Consider the following 25,611-nt stretch of genomic DNA (forward strand, 5'->3'; position numbering starts at 1 on the left):
AGAGGGAGGAGTCAACAAATCAGTGATGCGCCTACACACACACACACACACACACACAAACACACAAACATACACCACACACGCACACCACATTGAATTATAAATTGTTTGAAGAATTTTAAAATGTTATTTGTTCTACTTTTTAAATGTATATACATGCATGTATATAGATTCAATGTAGCTTTGGCAATACATTGTAACAATTGTCATGCCAATAAAGCGCATATTGAATTGAATTGAATTGAATTGAGAGAGAGAGAGAGAGAGAATGCATGAGCTGGGCAGAAGAGAGCAGGTGGATCTCGATGTTACTGTTGACAGGCGCTCAGAGACGCACCTTCACTACTCCTGCGTCAGTGTCAGTTCACTGGAGATGGATGAGGAGAGTTACGGTAGGACACGCGCTTCAGTGTCTGCTTCACTGGCTTTGCAGGGCTGTGATTTTACTGCATGGAGGACATACTGTACATGCTGTATGTTTCTGGTTTCGTTTCGCAGTGCTGGGATGTTGATTTCACATGCTTTATTTGCTTGGGAAACATGTTTGATATCTCTGAGGATTCGGATGTTTTAAGTTTTGGTCATGTTTCAAACAGGTCCTTTAGATGTACCGTGGATCCTGAAATATTGAAGAGCTTCAAGCTCATTTCCTTATAGCCTTTAAGAATATTAAACATAAGAGATGTAGGGTAGAACGAGGTAGCTTTATACTTAGGTGAACATTTGTAATTTTAATATGTTATATAGGCCTATTTAAATATAGGCTATTTTATTACAGTATATATTAAATTACACATTGTAATAAGTTCCAACTTAGTACATAAAATATACTAACTTTAAATGTAATATCAAATCACACACTATAGTTCAAATTATAATCAAGTACTTTACATGTGCTTTAGTATGTTAGTCAACACATTAAAAATTAACTACTTTAAATCACAACAAAAGATTATTAAAATACAACAATTTAAAATGTACTTTAAAGTAAAGCTTTTAATTTGATATTGTTGCAAAGTGGATTTCTTTTAAAGGAGTACTTGAGTGTGTTATGAAACATACTGATGAAAGTGTGCTCTCTTAAGTGGAGTGTACACTTAAAGAGATAGTTAATTCTTTCATTAATTACTCATGCTGTTCCAAACCCATAAGATCTTTGTTCATCTTTGAAACGTAAATTAAGTTATTTTTGTGTTCAGTGGTTCAACCGTAAATTTATGAGGCTACGAAAACGAAGGTCTTATGGGTTTGGAACGACATGAGGGTGAGTAATTAATGACAGAATTTTCATTTTTGGGAGAACTATCCCTTTAAGTGGCCTTTAATTTCATAATAGGCTATTATCTGTATGTACAGTTTTTTTTTAACATACTTTTTAAATTTTTGACATACATTATGCATTTACATTCAGTACATAAGCATAAGCACACTTCTTTTTTTTCAGTTAAAAGCTACAGTACTTTCATTAAATAGTTAAACCATTAGGCTATCACAATATATGTCAGCATGTTTTTATTGTGTTCACTTTAAACACCAGCTATTACAGGAATATATATTGAAATTTTAGTTTGACAGAATTGACAATTCATTTATTTTTTTACAACCATATATTTAACAGACCACTGCTATAGATAACAAGCATTTGTGACCCTGGACCACAAAACCAGTCATACTGAAAGCTTAATAAATAAACTTTTCATTGATGTATGGTTTGTTAGTATTGGACAATATTTGGCTGAGATACAACTTTAAAGTTGTCCAAATGAAGTTCTTAGCAATGCACATTACTAATCAGGAGTGATGTTTTTAATATATTTACAAAATATCTTCATGGAACATGATCTTTAATTAATATCTTAATGATTTTTGGCATAAAAGAAAAATCAATCATTTTGACCCATACAATGTATTGCTATTGCTACAAATATACCCTGTGCTACTTCTCGCTGCTTTAGTTTTGTGGTCAAGGGTCACATTTGTTTTATGGGAATTTTGGTGCAAAACTTTACAAAGTCCTTGTAGCCTCTGTCTCACCTATATAAAAAAAAAGAATAAAAAATGTAAAATTTCCACAAAGCTCACATAAACTCACAGTACAACTTTGTTGACGAAAACAGGATGCCAATACAATGATACTATTTACTCAGAGTTCTAACTTCAGTAACTTCTGAATAAAAATGAAAACAAATCAACAATAAAAACATTAACCTACTTTGTGTAAACATGGAGTGTGTTGATCATGACGAGACTGACAAGCTTCAAAATGCTCTTCTTCAGGATAGCGTGTGCTGTTTTATGATGTTCATGTGATGGAAAGACTCTTCTGAATTATTCATTGCTCAGTTTGCTGAGAGCAGAATGCATCCCAAAATAGAAAAGTTGTGGCAAGTGCCTTTGTACAGGATGCCATCTGATGTAGCGTCTTCATGGAAATCACATGGTTAATTGCAGTTAGTTTGATTGATAGTTCACTGAGACAATCTAGTTAGTATGATAAATCCATGGAAAACTCTAGAAAAAATCCAGTAGACTTAAACAGAAAGAGACCACAGCAACCACATATAAACATCCTGACAACCACCCACAAATCCTAGAATTGTGACAATAACTTTTGAATGAGAAAGTACACTTTTCTTCAGGAAATTTAAAAATCAAATTAAATTGAACTCAGCGACTTGGCTATATGTTTATGACCTTCAATGTTTTGAATGACCTGAACTCACTAGACCTAAATGCACTTTGTATGTTTCTGAGTTTCAAATTTGAGGCATCTTGTTACCTGCAAGTCAAGAATGAGATTTGTTCATTTACTTTTTTTGTTTTGTTTTGGCATACAAACGTTATTCATAAGTCATATTTGTGTCATTTCATAAATTCTCAAAACACCAAACCTGTTTGTTGAGATTCATAATGTAAAATAAAAACATGGGAAACATGAATAAATGTCTGAAGCAAACTGGTGAGGAACAGTGTGTTTTTGTCTGGTCAGGTAACGTCTGTTGTGAGGTCAGTGTTGTAACTCAATACTAGAGGTCACAATCTCAGATCAACTCTCAGTGTTGAACCTGACTGTAGATCAGCTCTTCTCTTGAATGCACACAAAAAAAAAACGAAAAACCACAGAAACATCTAAAAACTAAAGTAACACCAAAACTGCAATAAATATATACTAACTACTTATTTATGAAAATATAAAAGTGAAAAAATAAATAAATAAATAAAATCTAGAATTAAGGAATCTAGAATTAAAGATTGATTAAAGAAAAACAAAAAAATAAATAAAATCCAGAATTAAATATTCATTAAATAAAATCTAGAATTAAAGATTGATTAAAGCATGGCAGAATGTGAGATTGTGTGCAGTTTGAGCTGTTCTTTCTGTGTTGACAGATCTGTGTGTGAGGAGGACAGGAGGCTGCGTAGGAGGTTCTTTAGCACTGCTTTCCTACCAGTTTATGTATTTATATACAGAATAACTCTGAAATTTCAGTCCAGTTCTTGAATTTAAATTGAGGCAGAAAACAGGATGCTGGATTATAGTTTAAATTAATTTAATGAAGTAGAAAACAGAGTCTGCTTGAAGTATAGTTTTAATGGTTTAATTCAATTTTTCAATATGAATTAATCTTAATGCTATCATACAACGTATTTGTCACGGGGTGCGGCGTACAGTGAACACAGGAAGAAGAAGATGAATTCAAACAGTCTTTAATAAATCCAAAAGTAAGGTACATCCACAGAAGGCAGAAGCGCACACACAACACAACATACACATCAACAATACCGGACGAAAGAAGACAGGACAGACTACACTTTAAATAGGAGGGCAAATGATAATTGACACGACACACCTGAACATAATGATACAAACAAACACGAGGGAAAACTAGGTCACAGGCACATGAGGGAAGAAAACACAACAGAACAGGTCCATGAGTCTGACAGTACGGCTTTTCCAGAACTATTAGATTATAATTATCTGTGGTTAAAATGCTGGCCAATAGAGATTAGTGTTGCTAATTAAAAAATCTGAAATTACCAAATACATTGTGAGATAAAAGACTATAAGAATAATATTTGGGGTAAAAATCATTAAAGGTGCCCCAAAAACACTAATGTTGACAAAGGAGGAAGTAAGAGAATATTGATATTCATTCTCTAAATAATATGTATGATTTCAAAAATAAATAAATAAAAACTACTATTCAAACAATTTTTATTTTATTTTATTCTATTCTATTCTATTCTATTCTATTCTATTCTATTCTATTCTATTCTATTCTTTGGGACCTGAAAATATTCTAATGTAATCTAATTCACATTGTACCCTACCTCTGCTCAGCTCATGAAAAGGGGCTTGGATCATTTCAAGGATTGGGCATAGGTTTTCACTAAAATATTGAAATCAGGGGTCTTTATTCCTGCTCCAGATATCCACGGTACCACAAAGTTTATTTCCAACCTGCTCCAACATGCTTTTCTCATGATCTTAAGTACCTTAATGAGCTAAACTGGTCTCCAGGAGCATGGTTGAAGACGCCTGATTTAAATAATAAGTTACTGAAATCATAGTTCTGCTGTATCAGCCTTGCATCTCTAAGAAGAGGCTTGAACGTGAAGTTGAGTACAGGACAAATGTTTTGGAAGAAGAAAAAAAAAAAATTATCTGTTATTTATTCTCAGCACATGTTTGATGTTATTACATTTGATGGCCTTTGAGGGGCGACATTGTAGCATAATTGAAGTATCCTGTTTTGCATTTCATCAGCATTTTAGAATACTAAAAGTAACAGGGGAAAACTCATTACTGCATAGACATTAATGTTATGATTATTTTTGAGATGACTCAGGATAAGATCTAAATGTGCATGGTGCGTGTGTATTTTTCAATGTGAATTATATAGGGCTGTCAAATGATTAATCACGATTAATCACATCCAAAATAAAAGTTTTGTTTACATTGATATGTATGTGTGTACAGGGTATATTTGCCACACACATAAATTATGTATTTAGAAAATATATATTTATATTCTTATATATTTATATTATATATATAATATATATTATATAAACATAACATATTCTTCTTAAATATACATGCATGTGTGTGTATTCTAGTATACATAGTTCCTTCTTTACACAGTATATTTGCACATATATTATGTAAAACAAAACTTTATTTTGGATGTGATTAATCATTTGACAGCCCTGGAATTATAAATAAATCAATGATATTCAGGGCTCTGCCATCTTTAAATCTATGCAAAATCAAATAATGTATTGCATATAATATTCTAGTCCAAGAAGTAGTTCCTTCTTTAAGAAGTTTATTTGCACAGATGCACAAATAAATTGTACAGATTATACAAATTGTATACAGATAAAATTTTATGGGAAAGCACAGACAATTCTACAGTAATTGCAACTTATTTTTAGTTAGAAGTAAAAATTGGCTATGGTTAGTAACTTTACTGGAAAGTTCGGTCAGTAAGATTTAGTTGAATTGTGAAAATGATAGTCAGACCTTTGCTCATGTACGTGACACAAGTGATTCAAATAAAAACACAGACAAACAGGCTGTTAAAGAAAACTTCTGTCATTTATTCTATCGACTTTAACGCATTGAAAATCACACACATGTGGAATATTCCAAAATGGGAGAAACAAAAAACAATGCGTCTTTACAAATGCGTTGTATGGGTGAAATTTCACAAAGAGATGGAGAGTGACAAAATAGCCTACACTGCATGCTCAATTCCATTTTCATAGTGACATAAAAATATTAATAATAATAATACACGGTGGAAATTCATGAGTTCATTGATCAGATGTGGGAGCTTTGTTTGACCTCTAAAGAGCTGCTTCAGACTTTCAGAGCTGTTTATGAATCTTCTTTTGCCTGATTGTTTGCATGTCTTCAGAGATGCAGAATAAATGGCAGCTCAAAGGAAAGTGACAGTCAGATTTACATTTACATTTATGCATTTAGCAGACGCTTTTTTCCGAAGCGACTTACAGTGCATTAGGCTATACATTTTTTGTTTATTTTATTTTTTTACCACTATGTGTGTTCCCTGGGAGTCTGTGTGTTCCCAGATGTGAGGAGCGGTGCTGAGTTGACAGAAAGGGCTGTGCTGTCCTGTGATGTGTTTAACGTGCAGCTGCAGCATTTTCAGTCCCTGACTATGCAGCTCACGCATGACTTTTGTCCCCCAGTGTCTCTCTCATGCTCTCTGTACTCATGATTTCTACTGAGGCATGTAATGTTTTAGATATGTGAGAACAGTGTCTCTTTCAGTGAGCCATTTGTTACACGTCACATTTCAGTGCATGTATTGCTTAAAAAAAATGAAAGGGAGGAAATAGCTCTGGCAGACAAATGTGCAATAGCTGTTTCCATATGTGTTTTCCAAAGTGAAATATTAGATAAAACAACAAACCAGCAGTTTACTGATTACCACCCAGTACCACGGTATTTCTGCCACATGTTGCCAAGCAACAGTATAGTTGATAGTATTCAGAGGTTTAACAAGACATAAAGTTGTTAAAATGTCTTTGGAGGAGTAAATTGCAGCTGTGGGTAAGTGAGTTGTTTTGTTCACATAATATAAGATCACAATGTCAACCTCAGACATGATATAGTTGGAAAAGACAACTGAATGTGCACAATGTTATACATTTAACAGAAAGAAACAGAACATGTGTACAACATATGTTACAACAGTAAACATTAAATAATGTAAAATTGAAAAAAGACATTGTACTTTGATAATATGATGTATTTCTAGGATATTTAAAATGAAGAAGAAATGTGGGGCGGGACATTTATATTGAGAAATGATTGGGTGGCAAAAATAGGCATTGCCAATCAAACTGGAGCCGGACCTAAAAGCATGTCATCTCCATATATGACATACATGAATCATCCTTTAGCATATCTATACAGGTGGAGCTGGGGAAGGAGGAGGGTTTCCAAAGTGTGCTCCAAATCTTATGGCAAGCACTAGACAAGCACTAGACAAGTATTTGAATATTGAGCAGCGAGCTCATTGGCTGCTGATACAGAAAGAACCAATCAGCTGCTTCATGTGATGATGTCATTGTGCCAGAATGAGTTTGGCCTATCGGGCTGCGCCATCTAGAGATTCATAACTGAAATTTGGATTTTGCTAAAGCAAATGGCAATTTATCTATTAGTTATGATTATCCAGTAGCCCACATGACCTAGAAAAGTGTTGTTCATTAATGAGTTGTTCAGTATTAATTATTCATAGGATGACTGGAATGTACATGTCTAGAATGTACCTGTGATAAATTCTAATTTAAAAAAATCTTGATTTAGAAAAACAGACCTAATTTTACCTTGTTTTTTTTTTGTCCTTTTCCTTTTTTTCTTTTGTGTCTGTGCAGACTTCAAACGATCTAAGAGTCAGTGTGTGTGAGAGAAAGAGGCAGATTAGGAGCAGAGAAGTGGAGCGAGACATTATTAGCAGTGAGAGGGGAACAGAAGCGTTGCAGTTCTTACGGCAAGTTGAGAAAGAGGAAACAACCCCCAAATCGCATTGAGAAGTACTGAAAGTGTCAAAGAGAAGTTAAGATTATCAAGCAAGGCAAAAACACACACACAAATATGACGACTTAATAAGGAAGAGGACGAGACATGTGGACTACAGAGCAAACGCTGTGAGACACTGAGACATGACAGGCGGCTGGTTTGTGTGTGTGTAGCTTGACCCGCACGCTGAAATTAGGGAAGGGAGAATAACAGCAAACAGAGAGCAAAAAAACATTTGTCCTGAGATCATGGGGAGTGTTAGTGAATTGTGTGTGTCCAGTTTTCAAGCCTTCTTGTGTCCATCGTTACCAAGGAGTCTTTCAGGTAAGAGCTGTCTGATCTTTGAGGCATTGTAATCTTAACCAATATATTTTCTGTTGATTCTCTGGTTAGCAGAGCCATTGCTTATCATGATTACTACTGCTCAGCATTGTGCTGTTACTTTATGCAACCAAATAATAATAAATTGACTGGTGAATGATAAAATGAGACAATTCCAGCTGTCTTGCACAGAAGAAGGGACATATGAGACCAGAATATCATACAGACTTGGAGGTGGGCTCTTTTTACCTGAACCAATAAGCAGCATTGTTAAGGCATAGGTTTTATAGTCACCCATTATTTACATCACTTTGAGAAGCCATCATGTGGAGTGCAACAGTATTTTTATTTGTTTGGAATTTGTTTCTGCCTAATGAATCTTTATGGTCAGCTTACATGATCTTTAGTCTCGCAGGCAGGAGCTGAGGGAAGAGATCAGTTAATGTCATTAAGGACTATAGGCAGATGTAATCCCTCAGACCCAGTGCTCAAGAGTCTTCACCAAAAGCCTCAAGATCACAAACAGTGTTTGTTTAAGTCTTATTACTTAGTGTTTTTGTCTCTGTCTTTCAATTTACAGTAACAGTACATCCAAAAATGAACAGAAAGGCAGATATTTTGAAGAATAACTGGTCTGTTCCACTCAAAAGTACGGACAGTGTTGCCAAGTCTGCAGTTTTCCCTTGGAATTGGGCTACTTTAACACTGTTGCCACGATTTGTTATTCATGTCCGTGGGTTGAAGCGACTCCAATAACATGATCATACAGTTATGATAACTTGTTGATTCTATAGTGCTTTTGCTTTCCTTTTTAAACCTCAAAAGATTCAGCCCCCACTTGTTCAAAGTGTACTTAACAGTAATGAATGCACACTTGTAGTGTAGTTCAAATTTTAAAGAGTATATATATATACACACAAAATACAATTTATTAGCACCCTAGTAAAAAATAAATATAATATTTGAAATACATTTATTTTATGCTAAGTATACTACAAATACATTTACATATTTATGTACTTAATAAAAATACCTTGCAATTGTCCTTTTAGTATATACTAAACTTGTATACTTAAAGTCTGCTAAACTGGAACAACTAATTCTGTACTTAATGGACTTTTTAATTGTGCAGAAGTAATGCTGAAGTCCAACTAAATATGCACATTCTTTATTCATCATTTTGTAGATGTAGAGTTAAAAAAAATAGTTGAATGTACAACTGAATCATTGTGTCATTGTGTTTTTAATACACAATGACAATTATACACAATTGTATCGTTGTGTTTTTGCTTTTTTCCCATTTTTATTCAATTTATTATTGTGATATAACTGAATCAATTTAGTAATTGTACAATGATATATGTTGTATATGCAACATATAGTTTTATTGTACATGACAATTTATTTATTTATTTATTTTTTTTTTAATTTCAACAAATTTACCATCAGTACAGATGCTGCATATCTATAGTCATTTGCTGCATCCATTGCATCCGACATGCTTTCTCACTTTTTTCTCACAATTTAAAATTCAGAAAATTTTGAGTGTCCCTCTCATAATAACGACTTTGTGGTGGCCTTAATGTGCGTTCAACTTAACTTGAACTCACCATAGGTCTTGAGTCTTTTCTTGGTCTAAGTCTTAAGAGATGGTCTTTACTTAAGTCAAGTCAAGTCTAGTCAAGTCAAGTCACTATAGTGCATTTACAATGCAAATAGTCAAAGCAGCTTTACAGTATTAAACGGGGCAATAGTGTGTCAAAATAGTGTGTCGGTCTCCTCTGGCCAGACAAAACCAGCTGTTTAAATTTAGGCTGCTGCAGAGTCAGATTGATTAAGCTGTCTCAAGTTCACCAACACCAATGCTAATGTTAGTCAACAAGATAAACTCATGACAAGCTTCAAAACTGATAAGCAATGCTTTATTCTCCTGCCGAAGCCACAAGTCAGTGTGATTTTTAGATATTTTTTTTTATTGCTATAGACAGCCTACTTCATACTGTAAGTGGTCTTGATTCTGAATGCATTTTTCATTACTATGTTAGGCATTTCAGAAGAAAAACAATACAAAAACAACAAGTTCTAAGCCATTAACCAAACCAACAAGCCCTAAGATGATTCAAAGCATTAAACATTAAAAAGTGCATCATGATGATGAAAAAGCAAGCGTGTACTTATGAAGACTCAGTTCACTGTAATGATGTAAACACATCTGACTGGATGTTTACAGTGTGTCTCTTTAATGTATGTTAAATGCTTATCAGAAAATACCAACACTAGCTCTTCCGCTTTTCTGTAAGATTAGAAATGTCACCTGGTAATTTTAGCCTTGCAGTTCCCTTTTCTATGTCTCAAATTAGTTAATGTGGAACTCAGCTTCAGGATTGTGGGTTATGTTGTAGTACCTCACCAGGAACTCACAGTGGATTCACAGTGGTAAAGAAAAACAGTGTTCTTCTAAAGGTGCACATTTATTGCGTGCAGTAGGTGGGCTGGCATTGGTCCAGGGTTAGCATGTTCTCTAGGCTGCCAGATTAAGGAAGAGATTGTAGGATTTTGTCACTATGTTGAGTCAGAAGAAAGACTGTGTCCAGGAAGAGGGTAGTGATGGGAAAGGAATTTCTGAACCTGAATACTCCGGTTTGTAGCTTGAGCTGGTGTGATGTACTGTAAATGTACAGAGGACCACAGGGGATTTGTTCCTGTCATGTTGGGAAATGGAGCTTTGTTCGTAAATATTGTCATCTGGTGGTGTTACCGTTCATGTGAGGTCATGTTGCTAAACTCTGTGACTCCATCAGCTTTAACACCGTCCCAACTTAAACAAATGACGGCAGTGAGTTTGAACTAATGTGTGAATGCTGTCGGAGAGACTCGCATGACTCATCTAATGGCTGAATCACAATTTCATACACTTAGTCATAGCTGAATTATCGATGTAACTGGTTAAAATAAAGTGTTCGTCCTTATCATTGCTAAACTGAATATACTTGTCCATTTAAAAGTTAACAATTGACAAGGCCTTAATTTTGCCTCTCATCCAGTCCAATGGTATTGATGATAATTGGGAGATTGATATCACTCTAATTAAATCCCTGTGTATTTCAGTTCAGAGCAGGTGCTTTGAAATTATAGCTACCGTCCACTTTGTGACATGGAAATTGTTCCTTACATTTTGATTTTTGGTTGGAGACAGCTGGAGGCGGCTCTAAACTCTGGGAACAGATGAAGACAAGGGCTCATTACTCTGACTGCTGGAAAAACACAGAGGGTTGTGGAAGAGGTGGAGATTCTAGATTTAAGATGCATGATTCAATACTTGTTGTTGCATTTGTCATAGCTGCTTTAGATTTTGTCACACTGTGCTCACTAGAGATGAGTATCAACACTTAACATATGATAGACTAAGTCTGTTAGAGGGAGAGAGAATAAATGTGTGCTACAGATTTTGTAAAATCAGATAAATATACATACTATTGTCAAAAAAGAAGTACAATTTAGTACACTTTTAAAAAGAGACTTGTTATGGAAATAATATACTTTAAATAAACATACTTAAGTGCAAACTAAATCTAATGTTTGCAAAAACACGATTGCTATATATATATTTATATATGAAAATATATTATATTAAATGCAATATTAAACTAATATGAATCTATGTGATTTTAACCACTTAAGTAGGATTTAAGTACATTAAAACATTAGCATTACATGTAATTTCTTAATTAGTTTTATTATGTTTGAAACATGCTTCTGAATGTACTGACAAGCATTTTTGGTTAACTAAAAGAGATTTATGTGATTTCTATGTTGTGTATTTAAATATTTTGTAATTACACATAATGAAGTTGTAATTAAAATATATTAACTTTAGCATGGTTTTGTATATTAGTCCACACTTCTTAAAAACATGACAAAGGAATACTAAAAGTGATTTAAAATGTATTTTGAAGTAAAACATTTATTTTTGACATTATTTACAAGGTGCAATAAAAGTGGGCTTAAGTGTACAAAGTCTAATAAACATCTAAGTACACTGTCTATACAGTAAGTACACTTAAGTAGCCTTCAGTTTCAGGTGCTAAGCACCGCAGGTACCTCTCGTATCCATTTCATCATCATCATCATCATCATCATCATCATCTTCTTCTTTTAATAAAAATTCTTCTTCTTCTTCTTCTACTACCACTTTTCATTTCCACTTCCACTTCTTGTTCTTCTTCTTCTTCTTCTTCATATTCCACTCTTGAGACTATGGCAGCCCATAGAACCACTTTCTAGAAACAGAAAGTTGTGAAGTTTGGCACACAGATAGAGGACAGTCTCAACATTAACCACAGCAAATTTGTCGTCTCTAACTTAAACCCTCTAGCACCACCAACATCTCAAAGTTGCACTTATGTTTATGCTAATAACTTTTGAACCATAAAGTTGTATAAAATTGTATGTTTTTTTTTTTTTTTTTATGCTGAGGCAAATGCACACCAAAACTACAGGTCAAGATTTTTTGGATGCAAATGCACACCAAAACTTACATTTCTACAGGTCAAGATTTTTTGGATCTATTTATCTTCTATCTATCTATCTATCTATCTTTTTTTTTTTTCAAAATCATCCTAGACAGTTTATCTATCTATCTATCTATCTATCTATCTATCTATCTATCTATCTATGGGTGTGTGTGTGTATATATATATATATAAGGTAAAGACCTTGTCTCAGACGAACACCGGGACAAGACCACAGGAACCAGTTGAGTCCTCTGCACAATGTGACTTTGCTGCGGCCTGGAATTGAACTGCTGGTTTCGTCTGGTCAGAGGAGAACTGGCCCCCCAACTGAGCCTGGTTTCTCCCAAGGTTTTTTCTCCATTCTGTCACTGATGGAGTTTTGGTTCCTTGCCGCTGTCGCCTCTGGTTTGCTTAGTTGGGTACACTTCATTTACAGCGATATCGATGACTTTGATTGCAAATTATTGCACAGATACTATTTAAACTGAACTGAGCTGCATGATGACATCACTGAATTCAATGATGAACTGCCTTTAAACTGAAATTTTGCATTATTGACACACTGTTTTCCTAATTAATGTTGTTCAGTTGCTTTGACACAATCTGTTTAGTTTAAAGCGCTATATAAATAAAGGTGACTAAATATATTTTTTTTCCAAAATTTGCTTCAGACCATTCCGACTAAAAGTGATTAAAATATTTTTGATAGATCCATCTGTTCTCGGATAACGTGCAAACCAATTCGAAAAAGAGTACGCCAAAATGGACGTGAGGCTATATCTCCAAAATGCTTTTACATATTCTGACCAAATTTGGTACGTCATCATAAGCATAGATATACATAATAAAGGCTTTATTATGTATATCTATGATCATAAGCATCACCTGAGACTACATGCAGTGTTTTGGCATTGTGCCACCTACTGGTCAAGGGATTAAAACAAATATATATTTTTTTGCTGATAACTTCTGAATGGTTTTTAAATAAAAACGAACGGAACAGCGCCGCCTTCTGTTCAAAATATATAACGAAATGTTTTTATGGTCTTGATATATTCCTTGGATCATTCTGAGAACATCAATACCAGATCATGTCTCAGATCATCAGACCATGCTGATTAAAAAGTTACCAAAAGCTTTTGGTAACTTCTGGATTTTGTTTCACAATCCTCTCCAGGGTGCAGTTATCCCTATTGCTTGTACATTTTTTTCTACCACATCTTTCCCTTCCCTTCGCCTCTCTATTAATGTGCTTGGACACAGCGCTCTGTGAACAGCCAGCCTCTTTATCAATGACCTTTTGTGTCTTGCCCTCCTTGTGCAAGGTGTCAATGGTCGTCTTTTGGACAACTGTCAAGTCAGCAGTCTTCCCCGTGATTGTGTAGTCTACAGAACTAGACTGAGAGACCATTTAAAGGCTTTTGCAGGTGTTTTGAGTTAATTAGCTGATTAGAGTGTGGCACCAGGTGTCTTCAATATTGAACCTTTTCACAATATTCTAATTTTCTGAGATACTGAATTTGGGATTTTCCTTAGTTGTCAGTTATAATCATCAAAATTAAAAGAAATAAACATTTGAAATATATCAGTCTGTGTGTAATGAATGAATATAATATACAAGTTTCACTTTTTGAATGGAATTAGTGAAATAAATCAACTTTTTGATGATATTCTAATTATACGACCAGCACCTGTATTTAGTATATTTTTCATTGTATTTCAAGTCCAGCTTTTTAAAATATACTTGAAAATGTTGAACTACATTACAAGTGCAGATTAACTCACTTCTTTTTCACAACTGTATGATAAATATGCACTCTTCTGGTGAGCCTGGTCTCTTTAGTGATAAACAGTGCTTGAAGATCTGCCATGTTGGCCGTCTGCCCCACTGAACACCTTTAGGATGAACTGGAACAGTGAGCCAGACCCCATCATCATCAATTACCATCAGAGCCTGACCTCTTGTGACTTGATGAACATTTAATTTCAGTGGTATGAGGAGAAAAAGCAGTTGCTGCTGCTGTATAACAGAAGCAAACTCTTCTAGGAAGGTTTTCCACTAGATACTGGAACATCCACCTGCATTTGTTTAAAGACCACCAATTAAAAAATAGAATCAAACCTTGTCTTATCAGGTCAGAAACGGAGGAAGCTTTTCTGACAGTAGACATACAATGTAATATGTATGTGGGGTCTATGTCCTAAAGTGCATGGGACACTGCGGCTGTCTGCTGTGGGGCCTTTGTCAGGAAATGTCCACTGCTTTAATCTCTCTAGCAAGGTCAGAAACTGAGAGGAACCAGCTGGAGAGCCAAATCCAGGATTTAGTGGATTACTGAGGCTCTTATGGCCACAAAATAAACACAATTCCTATTGATTTCCTATCAGAACATCAGTTATGAAATTCACTGTATGCTAATGAAATATGGCATAAATGATAGTCTTTGATACATGTTCTCCTTGAATTTTTCTTTCTTTAAATCTATATACTTAAAGTCTTCCTTTGGATTATTTAATCTAAAAAAAAAAAAAAAAAATATATATATATATATTTATTTATATATATTATATTTTTTTTTTTTTTTTTTTTTTTTTTTTTTTTTTTCAATAGCTACCGTCAGCTGCAAAACAGTGGTAATAAACTGGAGATATTTTTATTATTATTTCATACCATTTTAAAGCCTTTTGGTGTTTTTTGAGGCTGGATCTGATGTTATGTGCTGTGCTGTAAGTTTCCAGTAAGAGCCAGCAGAGGTCACTCAGTGCATTTCTCTTCAAGCAGATTTTGGCCTGTGATCACAGTGTCTTTGCAAGCTTTAATGTCAAATGGGATTCACCGAAGCGTTTGTCCTTGTCAACATGAAATCAAAATTGACAACTGAAAATATTTACATGCTTAATATGGAAGGTTTTATGTTCAAGATAAGGTGAGCTCAAAAGAAGACATTTTGAAGAATGTTGGAAACCAAACAGTTGACGGGAGCCACTGACTTCCATAGTATGGAAAAAAAAATTGTATGGAAGTCAATAGCTACCGTCAGCTGTTTGGTAGTAGGGCCTGTTTATCTGTGTGCTTTCTAATGGTTGTCTGATTGCTGGCACATGCAGCAGGTAGATGCTGGATTCAATCTGTGTCAGAGTGTTCACGACCTAGCTGGCCCTCGTTCCCACAGCCACATTCCAGTGTTCCCGACACTGCCTTGAGAAACAATACAAGGAAAAACAACATTCCACAAATAGCTACGTTTGTGCTGCTATGATAACAAGCCAACAATCACATTTACAAAGCAGTTTGAGAACACGTTGAATAATCCTGCAGATTTCGGAACATACAGACCTGTTTTGTTTTATAAAATAGTTTGCTAGCATTTGCACAAACCTTTAATCTAAGAATTAACTTGACTCATAACTCACGATCATGCGGCTTATTGAGGAGAGGTGTACTAGACTTAGCTAAGAGTTCATATATACAATATTCACTTTGTGGGTGAAGGCATCTTACAGATGGTTCCATTTTCCCATTTTCTTCGGACCATGTATAATCTGGAATTTTATGCAGACACTGGTATTTACAGCACATGGATTTTACACAATAAATGTAGGCATGGAAACCAACAAATCATGTCAATTTGACTTTTACATAATATTTACATAAATCAGATTTCCAGCCCACACATCTAGACATCTAATTTGTATGCTGAATGGACTGCATACTTCTATATTCCATAATAGCCTGAAGGTCCACTTATTGTAAAACTCACCAGACATCCGAAAACAAGGATTTCTTGTACTGTATAATTGACGTATGTATGTCAGTTGACGCACTCGGACTCAGAAGACATTCTTCATATGCAGTACAGCACCGCTGGACAGAGGACGCATTGTTACACAGCCGTGATATTTGTTAACCTAGACACGAATGCTCTCTAGCCCTTGTGTAAAAGAAGTGTGCTTGATTGTATCAAAATGTGCACTTGTACTGTACTTTAAAGTACAGTTTAATTTTATTTTAAATTATTATACCAGTCTACATTTTAAATAATAATATTTTAATAATCTTTGGGTGTGATTTGAAAAACTACACTTGATTTGATGCGTTGACTAACATCCTAAAGCACATGTAAAATACTTGATTATAATTTAACTGAATTAAATGTAATATATTTTAAATGTGCTAAATTGCAACTTCATTTAAAATGTGGAATTACAAATATAGTACGTGAAATACAAGTTTCCATAGAAATTACATTAAAGTACATATTAGTTTACCATAAATGCTTATTAGCACATTCAACAGTTTTAGCATTTTTCAGTGACAACAAAAGAAATTACATATAAAGACGTTCTTAACCCTAGTGAAAAAGTAATATATTTGAAATACTGTACATTTTTTTTTTACTAAGTATAACATATTTGCTGACAAATCGCTTGAGACTTACTGATATAAAAACTGTAATTAAACTTTATTTGGTGTAGTACTTGTGCACAATGCACATTTCTAAATATTAAGCCTAAAATGTGTTTTAATTGATGAGAATTTTATGATCTTTGAATAATATCGGTCTTTAAATGCAATATATTTAAAGACTACCTGAAGTATACTTGGAATAGATCCATTTTAACACAATCAAATATACTTCAGTATATCTTGAGTTGCACTTCAGCACTACTTTTGCACAGTTAAAGAGCATTTAGTATAAAATTAGTTGTTCCAAATTAGCCCACTTTAAGTATATCAGTTAAGTATATACTAAAAGTACAATAGCAGGGTATTGTTTAAGTACATAAATATGTAAATGTATTTGTAGTATACTTAGCATGAAATAAATGAATTTCAAATACATTTTAGGACATTTATTTTTCACTTAAGGAAGTCCTACTAAAGAGGGTCAAAATAGGCACTCTTAAGTTCAACTAAATGCATTTAACATAAATGTAACTATAATATATTTTCATTTAATTGCAATTAACACTCATCTTGAATTTATTCTTTTAAAATATATTATTTCCATAATGAGTAATCACGCTAAAGTGTACTTCTTTTTTACAGGTGAGTACTCACTAAAACTCAGGCTTTTCCTCTTCCTTTATTTATTTATTTATTTTACAGTTTCTGTTCCTGAAAGCACTTTGGCTAAAGAGCTGCCCTCCATTATGGTCACTTCTTTATTTATTGTGAAACATAATACTCCTCTCACCTCAACATGCATGAGTGAGACTTTAGATTTGATCTCAAATGGGCCGTGGCAACTTGATTATTTAGTACACTAATCTATGTACTCATCACAATGGCTAGAAGTATGAAACTATATTACAATAAACAAGAACAAATATCACACGTTTCCAATTATATATCCAATAGATAATGCAACAGGTGTGGTGCGTTTCTCCTGAACATCAAGTGTTTTGTGACTTAAATCTTACATAATAAAAGAAACCGTTTTCACTGTATACCAAATCTTCTAGTTTTGTTGTGCACACCCTTTTTTTATTAGCACGATGAATTAAATTAATTTGACCTTTGTTCAGTTTAGCTTATTGGTAGAAATGTGCAATTGTATGGCCATGTGCAAATCTTACGCTACATACAAGTACACCTATACAACAGATATAACAAGGGATCATTCTGCACAGTGTACCTTGTACACTTGTTTTAGTAGCCGATCAGGTGTTATCTGTTTTATGCTGCTCTCGGCTCAGGGCCGCACACACCCACACAAACACACATTCAGGGCCGTTCTCTGTCTGCGTTCGTCATTCAGTCTCCCTGCCCCCACCTACACACACACTCCTCACAGCAGCACAGGGTGTGGAAGCGAAACTCAATACTGTGGCTTTGTCTCAATCCCTAGTAAGCTGCCTACTTAGACAGCATTTTAGGCAAGCTCCCAATGTTAACATCTCAAACCATCCACTGTATTTTTGTGCTTATTAAAGTAAGAGCTTGTTAATTACATACGTCCAAATCAGACATGAGAGTAATTTAGAGCAGTTTATGAGGACTGCTGTAGGTGTGACACACATAAATGGCTATCAGTGGTGATATACAGTGCACACTGCAAAATTATGGGAGTGACAGTCTGTAGCGAATCTCCTAAATTATTGCTTTGGGTGTGCTAATAAAGGAGTCACTCCCAAAATGTGATGATTGATATAGTGATAATAACCATAACAAAGATTTGGTTTCTGTAAAAAATAGCTGTAAAACATGAGGTCAGTTTGTGATCGAACATTTTAACAGTGTTGGGAGTAAAGGCCTGTTCACACCAAGAACGATAACTATAAAGATAACTATAAAGATAACGATATTAGCGTCCATTCCAGCGAAAGATATCTTTTTTTTAATCGAAGCGCACGCTCGTCTGGCGCTTTAAATTATCGAGCTCGTTACAGCAGGATGGATTCTGATTGGCTGTCAATTTTTTATCGTTCATCAGCTGGAAAAAAATTCGTTTTGAAAGTGATTCCAACGATATCTTTTTCTTTGTCTTTATCGTTATAGTTGTGGTGTGGACTCTAATACTTCTTTAATACTGAAAATGATTTTTAGAACTATATCTTTATTGTTATCTTTATAGTTATTGTCCTTAGTGTGAACGGGCCTTAACGCGTTACAAAAGTAATGCATTACAGTAACAGATTACTTTTTGCTGTGTAAGGCATTACTAATTATTTTTCAGTAATATTTTACTCGGTACATGTTCTGTATCCACACTTTTAGCCCAAAATGTAACTGTTTCAAAGAAAAAAAAGAAGAAAAAACAGTAAGACCACAAGAATAAAAAATGCCGCAAGTAAGTTCTATTTCCTGTTCGTGGTCAGTCAATATCTGCATGTGGTGTCCAAGTTTGTAAATAAAGACTAAATGACAACTTCTGAAATATTTGTTTAGCGATTTATTATTTCATTCATCTCCCTCTCGCTGGTGGAACTTTGAATTGTGTGACGTCGTCCAGTGAAGGCGTGTTTAGGGCGGGTTTTACAGGAGTGCCACGAGGCTACTGGACGGAGAATGGAAACACGGCATGATTTCGGCCTCTGTGCTCAAGGTCCGAGGCTATTAGCCCCACCTGGCTCGCTGTAAGCCCCGGGTCGCACTGGCCAGAGGAAAAGCGGCTGATGGGTGAAGATGGCAGGAGATTGTACGTGTGCGAGATGGAAGTATGTGCATCTTGTCATGGCATTAGAGTTTACATATAGTCCTGTTGTGTCTAATATGAATAGACCAAAGCTATTCACAGATATTGGCTGATAATCACTCTACCATACTTTTAACAGACTTGGATTGTTTGTGATTCTGGCTGTCATCCTTTCTTAAATTCTCTTGAGTCTTCACTTTGCCAATTAAAAGCTATATTGTTAGTATCCTGGATAGCCCACAGTCATTATGCTACACCATATCGCCCTTTACTGGATGTAAAATGCTCTGCAGTACAAAGGTTAGTTCACCCAAAAATGAAAATTAGCCTGTGTTTTATTCACCCTCAAAGCATCCTAGGTGTATATGAATTTCTTCCTTCAGACAAACCCAGTCAGAGTTATATTAAAAATTGTCCTGGCTATTCCAAGCTCTATCATTGCAGTCAGCGGTTGTTTCAGTTGAACAGTCCACAAGTCGTCAAATAAAGTGCGCACATCCATAATAAAACATGCCTCACACCGCTCTGGGGGTGAATAAAGGCCTCCCATAGCAAGTCCATGTGTTTTTGTAAGAAAAATATCCATGTTTCAAACGTAATAAACACTTTTCTCTCACTTCTGGTATCTGTCATAGGCAGAACGGCGGATGACGCAGCTTGTATGTAATGCTAGTTTGTTTATAGGCACAAAGGAAGCAAAGTTTCCTTACTTTAGCAAAGGAAAACCAGTCTACTCTTGGCTTATATCAAAATCCTCCAACATTTGTCTTTGCATATCTTCGGTTTGTACTTCTAATTCATGACCGAGGTTTTGTTTAGTTCTCTCTCTGTGTTTGTCACTAATCACGCTACGCATACGTGCTGCGTCATCCGCCGGCACGGCTTCCGCGTATGACAGACGGCGGAAGTGATAGAAAAGTGTTTATTACGTTTGTAATATGGATATTTTTTCTTACAAAAACACATGGATTTGCTACGGGAGGCCTTTATTCACCCCCGTGTGAAGCACGTTTATTATGGATGTGCACACTTTATTTGACGACTTGTGGACTGTTAAACTGCAACACCCACTGACTGCAATGGTAGAGCTTTGAATAGCCAGGACGATTTCTAATATAACTCTGACTGGATTCGTCTGAAAGAAGAAAGTCATATACACCTAGGATGCTTCGAGGGTAAATAAAACACAAGCCAGTTTTCATTTTTGGGTAAACTAACCCTTTACGTTGTACTTCTGTAGCTATTTTGGTGAAAGTAACTCAAGAGTAATACAGGAGTCGTGTAACGCATTACAATTCTGAGACAGTAATATTGTAAGGTAAGGAATTACTTTTAAATAACAGTAACAAGTAATCTATAATGCATTACAGTTTGGAAGTAACTTGCACAACACTGCATTTTAATTATGAGAATAGGCCTATTTCTTATATAACTTAATTTATTTGAGTTCTCTTGCTGCCCTCTTGGAAGTTTCACAGGCTGTGGAGGAAGGGTGGATGAATTTTCTCAAGGATCACACAAGCTGCTGGTGTTAAAACTTATTTACAAAAACAAGCTTAATTTCAGATGCATACATGCTCGAATTTTAGCGTTTGTTGGTAATCTAACAGAATCTGAAAATTATAGCCACACAGTAGTGAGTGATCCGGGATTTGAGACACGGCCCGTGTCGGAAGCGGGGTAGAATCACTCGCTTGTCCTCTCGGTCTCGGTACGCGCTCGGGATTGGCCGGTTACGGTTAAAGACACTCCCCAGTTCACGGATGAACACCCTTCCTTGACCGCAATCCTTCCGCTCTCGACTGTTATGTAAAACCCCCGCTTCTGTTCTCGAAAGTTGACGGTAAAGTTGAGTTGTTGTTGTAAAGCGAGATATTTTATTGACGGTATCGTGTGACTGCAGACTCAGAGCGATGGTGCTGAAATCCGAGGACGGTGTCGGTGAGTGACTGACGATCGGCAGCTGTTACTTTTGCCGAACTTATTCTTCATTAAAACACGCGCCTGTGTTTGCTCGTGCCAAGCGTGACTTTTGAGATCAATTAAAATAAGTTGACATTTGATTCACTATTCAGTTCTTTAACTCATTTAGAAGTTGACGTGTTTTTTTCTTGTATGAAACGTTTAATGTCCAGAATGTTTTTATTTTGATTTAGTTCACTTTAAACAAATATGATGGTCTTATTTCACGGTTCTCAAGCGATAGCCTATGTTCTGACAAAACATGGCAAACAAACACATTTTTAGTGCTCATCATATCTAAACACCAAAATCGTAGTTTGACGGCAGTCAAAAACTATTTGTGGGCTATTATGCCGAACGAGTGTAATGCTGTCCTACTGTAGCTCAGGGTTGTTATAGACAACAAAACTCCCCTCACGTGAACTGTCCATCATCTTTTCTTAGTTGAGTATGCAGTTATGTTGTGAATTATTCATCGTGAATCAAAGGCCTCGCTGGTTTTGTCGAGTAATGTGTTTTGTTGTTCCTTCATGATACTTATTTAAAAACACCCTGTGTGCAAATGCAGATGTGCTTTGTTACTTGTGCTTTATTGCTGTAGAAAGTTTGTGTTTTTGCATGGGTGTTAAACCTTTTTTGACAACTATGTCCTCACTTCTACTAATTCTGACTCCGTTCTATTCTGTTTTGTGCATATTTACCTGTAATGTTTAATTTGTCTGTCTTCCTAGTGTGACTCAGACAGGCTGCAACTTGTCCAGACTCCTGAAGTCTGAGACAATATCCAGCATATCACTGAATACATGAGCAGCATTTCTCTTTGAATTCCCTGCTTTATAAGCAGCATGTTTCCTGAAGGTTTAGCAGTTTATTGTAACGTGCTGCAGTCGAGTGTGTTTGTAACACTTGTTGTCTGATGGTGAGGAATGTGGCTCAGCTGTCTGGGTTCGGTGAAGGGGGTTGGGATGTTTTTAGGAGAATGCTGAATGCTGATATCTCAATCTCACATAGCCAGACTTTTGAATATTAAGTATCAGCGTAAAAATATATATTTTTTCACTTTGCAAGTGTTTCAATAACCATCCACGAAGGAAGAATTTCAACAGAATACATTTTGGCTCAAGCACAGCATGCAACTTTGCTTGAGTATTTCTTGTGTACGTGCTACAAGAAGATTGAGCCTTTATCATATCCATGTGCAAAAACTTCTTTAGACGCATACATATTTGTATAAACCTGTACAAACATGAATGTGTTCAGTTTCTTAAGCTCTTATAAAATTATGTTTGATCCCAAAGCATGTAGGGTATAATTATTGATATATAATTATAATTATTATGTTATTATTACTAATATTTAATTATAATTACTGCTAAATGAATAAATGTAAATGTAACTCGCGGCAGGACTGACTGTACTTTTTCCCACCTATACTTTTTAATTTAAATAAATATACATTAAATATTGATTGGTGTTGATATTGTCTGTTTGAAATATATTGGTTAACAGATCATCGTTTTTTGTATATCCAGATTTTTCTGATTATAAATTTTGAACAACATATTTGCATACATTTTTATACTTGTAATTACATATTGCAACATGGGTGGGTGTTTAAAAGTATGTCTGGAGCTGGAGCTCGTTCCCATAGTAAGGGTGTGGGCTGTCTAAAGCGCCACTTGAGAAAGAGACTTGACAGGAAATGTCAACTTAAACTGAACCCTGGCAGGAAAAAGCCTTCATCTCACTGCCCTTTAAAACTTACTGCAGCTAAGGATCGTGGGAAATGCAGTGCTGATTAATATTATTAGTGTTTGACTTGAGTTAGTTGAGCTGCAGTGGTATTGATTTTTATTTTCTCAGCTCAGCTCTGCTCAGTTTCCTGTCTGTGCTCTGTTTGTGACCGCTGTGGTCACGTGACTTCCTGTCATGTGTGCGTTAGGCACTGTGTTAAGCAAGTGAAGGGCATGTGGGATGTTGACTGTGTTTCTGTGCTGTTATCATCAATAGATATACAGGACATAGATGTTTATAGTGGTACATGGACAGCAAGCATCTGTGATATGCTCTTGACTGTCACTTTAAATAAATGAATCCATCCATCCTTCAGTTTATAAAATCAAGTAAAAGTGGCGTTTGCAGTTTAGCAGTAGAAGTCTGTGTTAATCAGACTTTGTGGCAAGATGTTTATATGACATGAGCAAACATCGTCACTCCCGTTTAACAGGCAATTTTTAAGCTGTTTTAAATTTGGTAAGCGTGGTTATTTTTACTGCCATTTGTGCCGTCACAGCACAGTGATGGAAAAGTTCAGAATGTCACAAAGTTCATTCTTGATATTGTGTGAATAATATAGTAATGCAATTTAAGGTGTTTATATGCCTGCTCATTGTGATTAAAATCAGCATAGAACACACGTGTTATTATGATTATGGTTAATACACTTATTAGCTTAATAACGTTAGCATGATTAAATTATTGTATTAACATTAGGTTACATTTAATCATGATATTGCCCAAATCTCATTATAATTGCATTATGAGGGTGCATGTAAACGTAGGCTAGTCAATGACTTTATTATCTATGGTACTTTAAAACAATTCAAGCTTCACATTTTTTTTTTGCCCCAGACTTTCATTGTATAGGCCTATGCTTTACCCTTTACACAATATTTGCTTGTTTTTATAAGCTGAAGCTTGACAGCATGCTTTATAGAGCTTAACTGTGAACTCAACAGTATGAGGATGACACTTTTCTATTCTCACGTGACATTACCCCTGTCCCAGGAACTGCGGGTTTAAATATCAAATAATGTTCATTGTTTATATTATTTAATATCACCTTTTATGCGTTTCGGATTTAAGTGTGTGATTATGATGCATGTAATAGCGGCGCTGGAGCCCTCCAAAACTTTTGGATGGTGGTTTTTGTTAAATGGGTCAGTTTGGGTAGGGTACTGAATTAAATTCATGCTTATGTCAGACAACAGTTGAGCTGTTTTGTTAGTTAGTGCAGGTGCTGCATTACCAGTTTAACCGGCTTACATAAAGGCCAGACCTGAAACCGGTTCACTTTCACTGAATGTTCATGCTGCTTTTCTTCAATACAATCAAAGTGTATATTTTGGACATTCTGTTTGAAATAATTTTCATTCTCTTTAGACCTGGTTTGAAAACCGGAGGCTAAATTCCTCTGTATTTTAAGGTCCAGTTCTTTCTATTAACAAACCATTAGCTGAGGCTTTTTCCTCAATAAACTGCTAATTTGCTGCTTATTAATAGTTAGTAAGGTAGTTGTTAAGTTTGGGTAGGATTAGGAATGTAGAATATGTTGTGAATAATTGCTAACATTTCCCATGATAATTGTCACTGTGAGATCGAAAGGATCACGGTCTCATTCTGGGTCTATAGTCATATGTGGTGTTTACTCATCAGATTTCTCCTGTACGCTTTCATTTGTTCACATAAACGTCAGGATGTTTACTCTGCAGAGCTTCATGATGTTTGCTCAGCAAAGCGGCCCGTCTGCTCCGGTGCCCCGTGATTGTTTAGCTAGGCTAATGATAAAAATAAGTTAGTCTGCATTCCTCATACACAGCTTGAAGCACTCTGTTATTGTTGTTTGTGTTATTTTTGGCTTATGTCTGCTGCACTGATTCCCTGGCTTTCACTCGCTCACGTGAGTCGTGTGATATTGAATAAGAGTGTGTATGACACAGAGATGTGTCATCTCTCTGGAGTTCTGCCCTTGACTTATTTAAGACGCTCTCAGGACGCACTGAAGCTGACGGATTCCAGGAAAACACATTTAAAGATGATCTCAGGCCTTGATGAGCTGTCATGTTGATCATGCTCTTATTAAGTTTATCAGCATAGATGAGCTGCATACAGTGGGCCCACAACTGTAAAGATATAAAGAGAAAACTTTAAGAAATTAATGATGTTGACATGAACACATTTTACATTTGTACTATAAAAATATATATTTGAAGTTAAAAAAACACAGCAGCTGTAGTTACCAGAACTTTACTGTAAAAAATCTGGTACATAACTCATACTGATTCATTTCTTAATATACCATATTACTGAAATCTGTTTTTTTACTTTTATAATATAC

General features: G+C 35.3%; 1 protein-coding gene across 3 annotated transcripts in view; it reads left to right on the forward strand.

The window, feature by feature from the left end:
* Positions 1–254: 254 nt before the first annotated feature.
* Positions 255–25,611, forward strand: part of LOC109067519 (cytohesin-1-like) — a 48,483-nt gene continuing 23,126 nt past the window's right edge. Inside the window, exon 1 of one of the 3 annotated variants that reach the window (XM_042720915.1) lies at positions 255–392. In XM_042720915.1, the coding sequence (XP_042576849.1) occupies positions 269–392 (124 nt within the window). In that variant the 5' untranslated portion in view covers positions 255–268. Of the gene's footprint in view, positions 393–7,791; positions 7,883–21,280; positions 21,474–25,611 lie in introns of those variants that run through there. The other 2 variants (XM_042720917.1, XM_042720916.1) reach the window with 2 other exon arrangements.

This window comes from Cyprinus carpio, chromosome B3 (assembly GCF_018340385.1).
Source record: "Cyprinus carpio isolate SPL01 chromosome B3, ASM1834038v1, whole genome shotgun sequence".
NCBI lineage: Eukaryota > Metazoa > Chordata > Actinopteri > Cypriniformes > Cyprinidae > Cyprinus > Cyprinus carpio.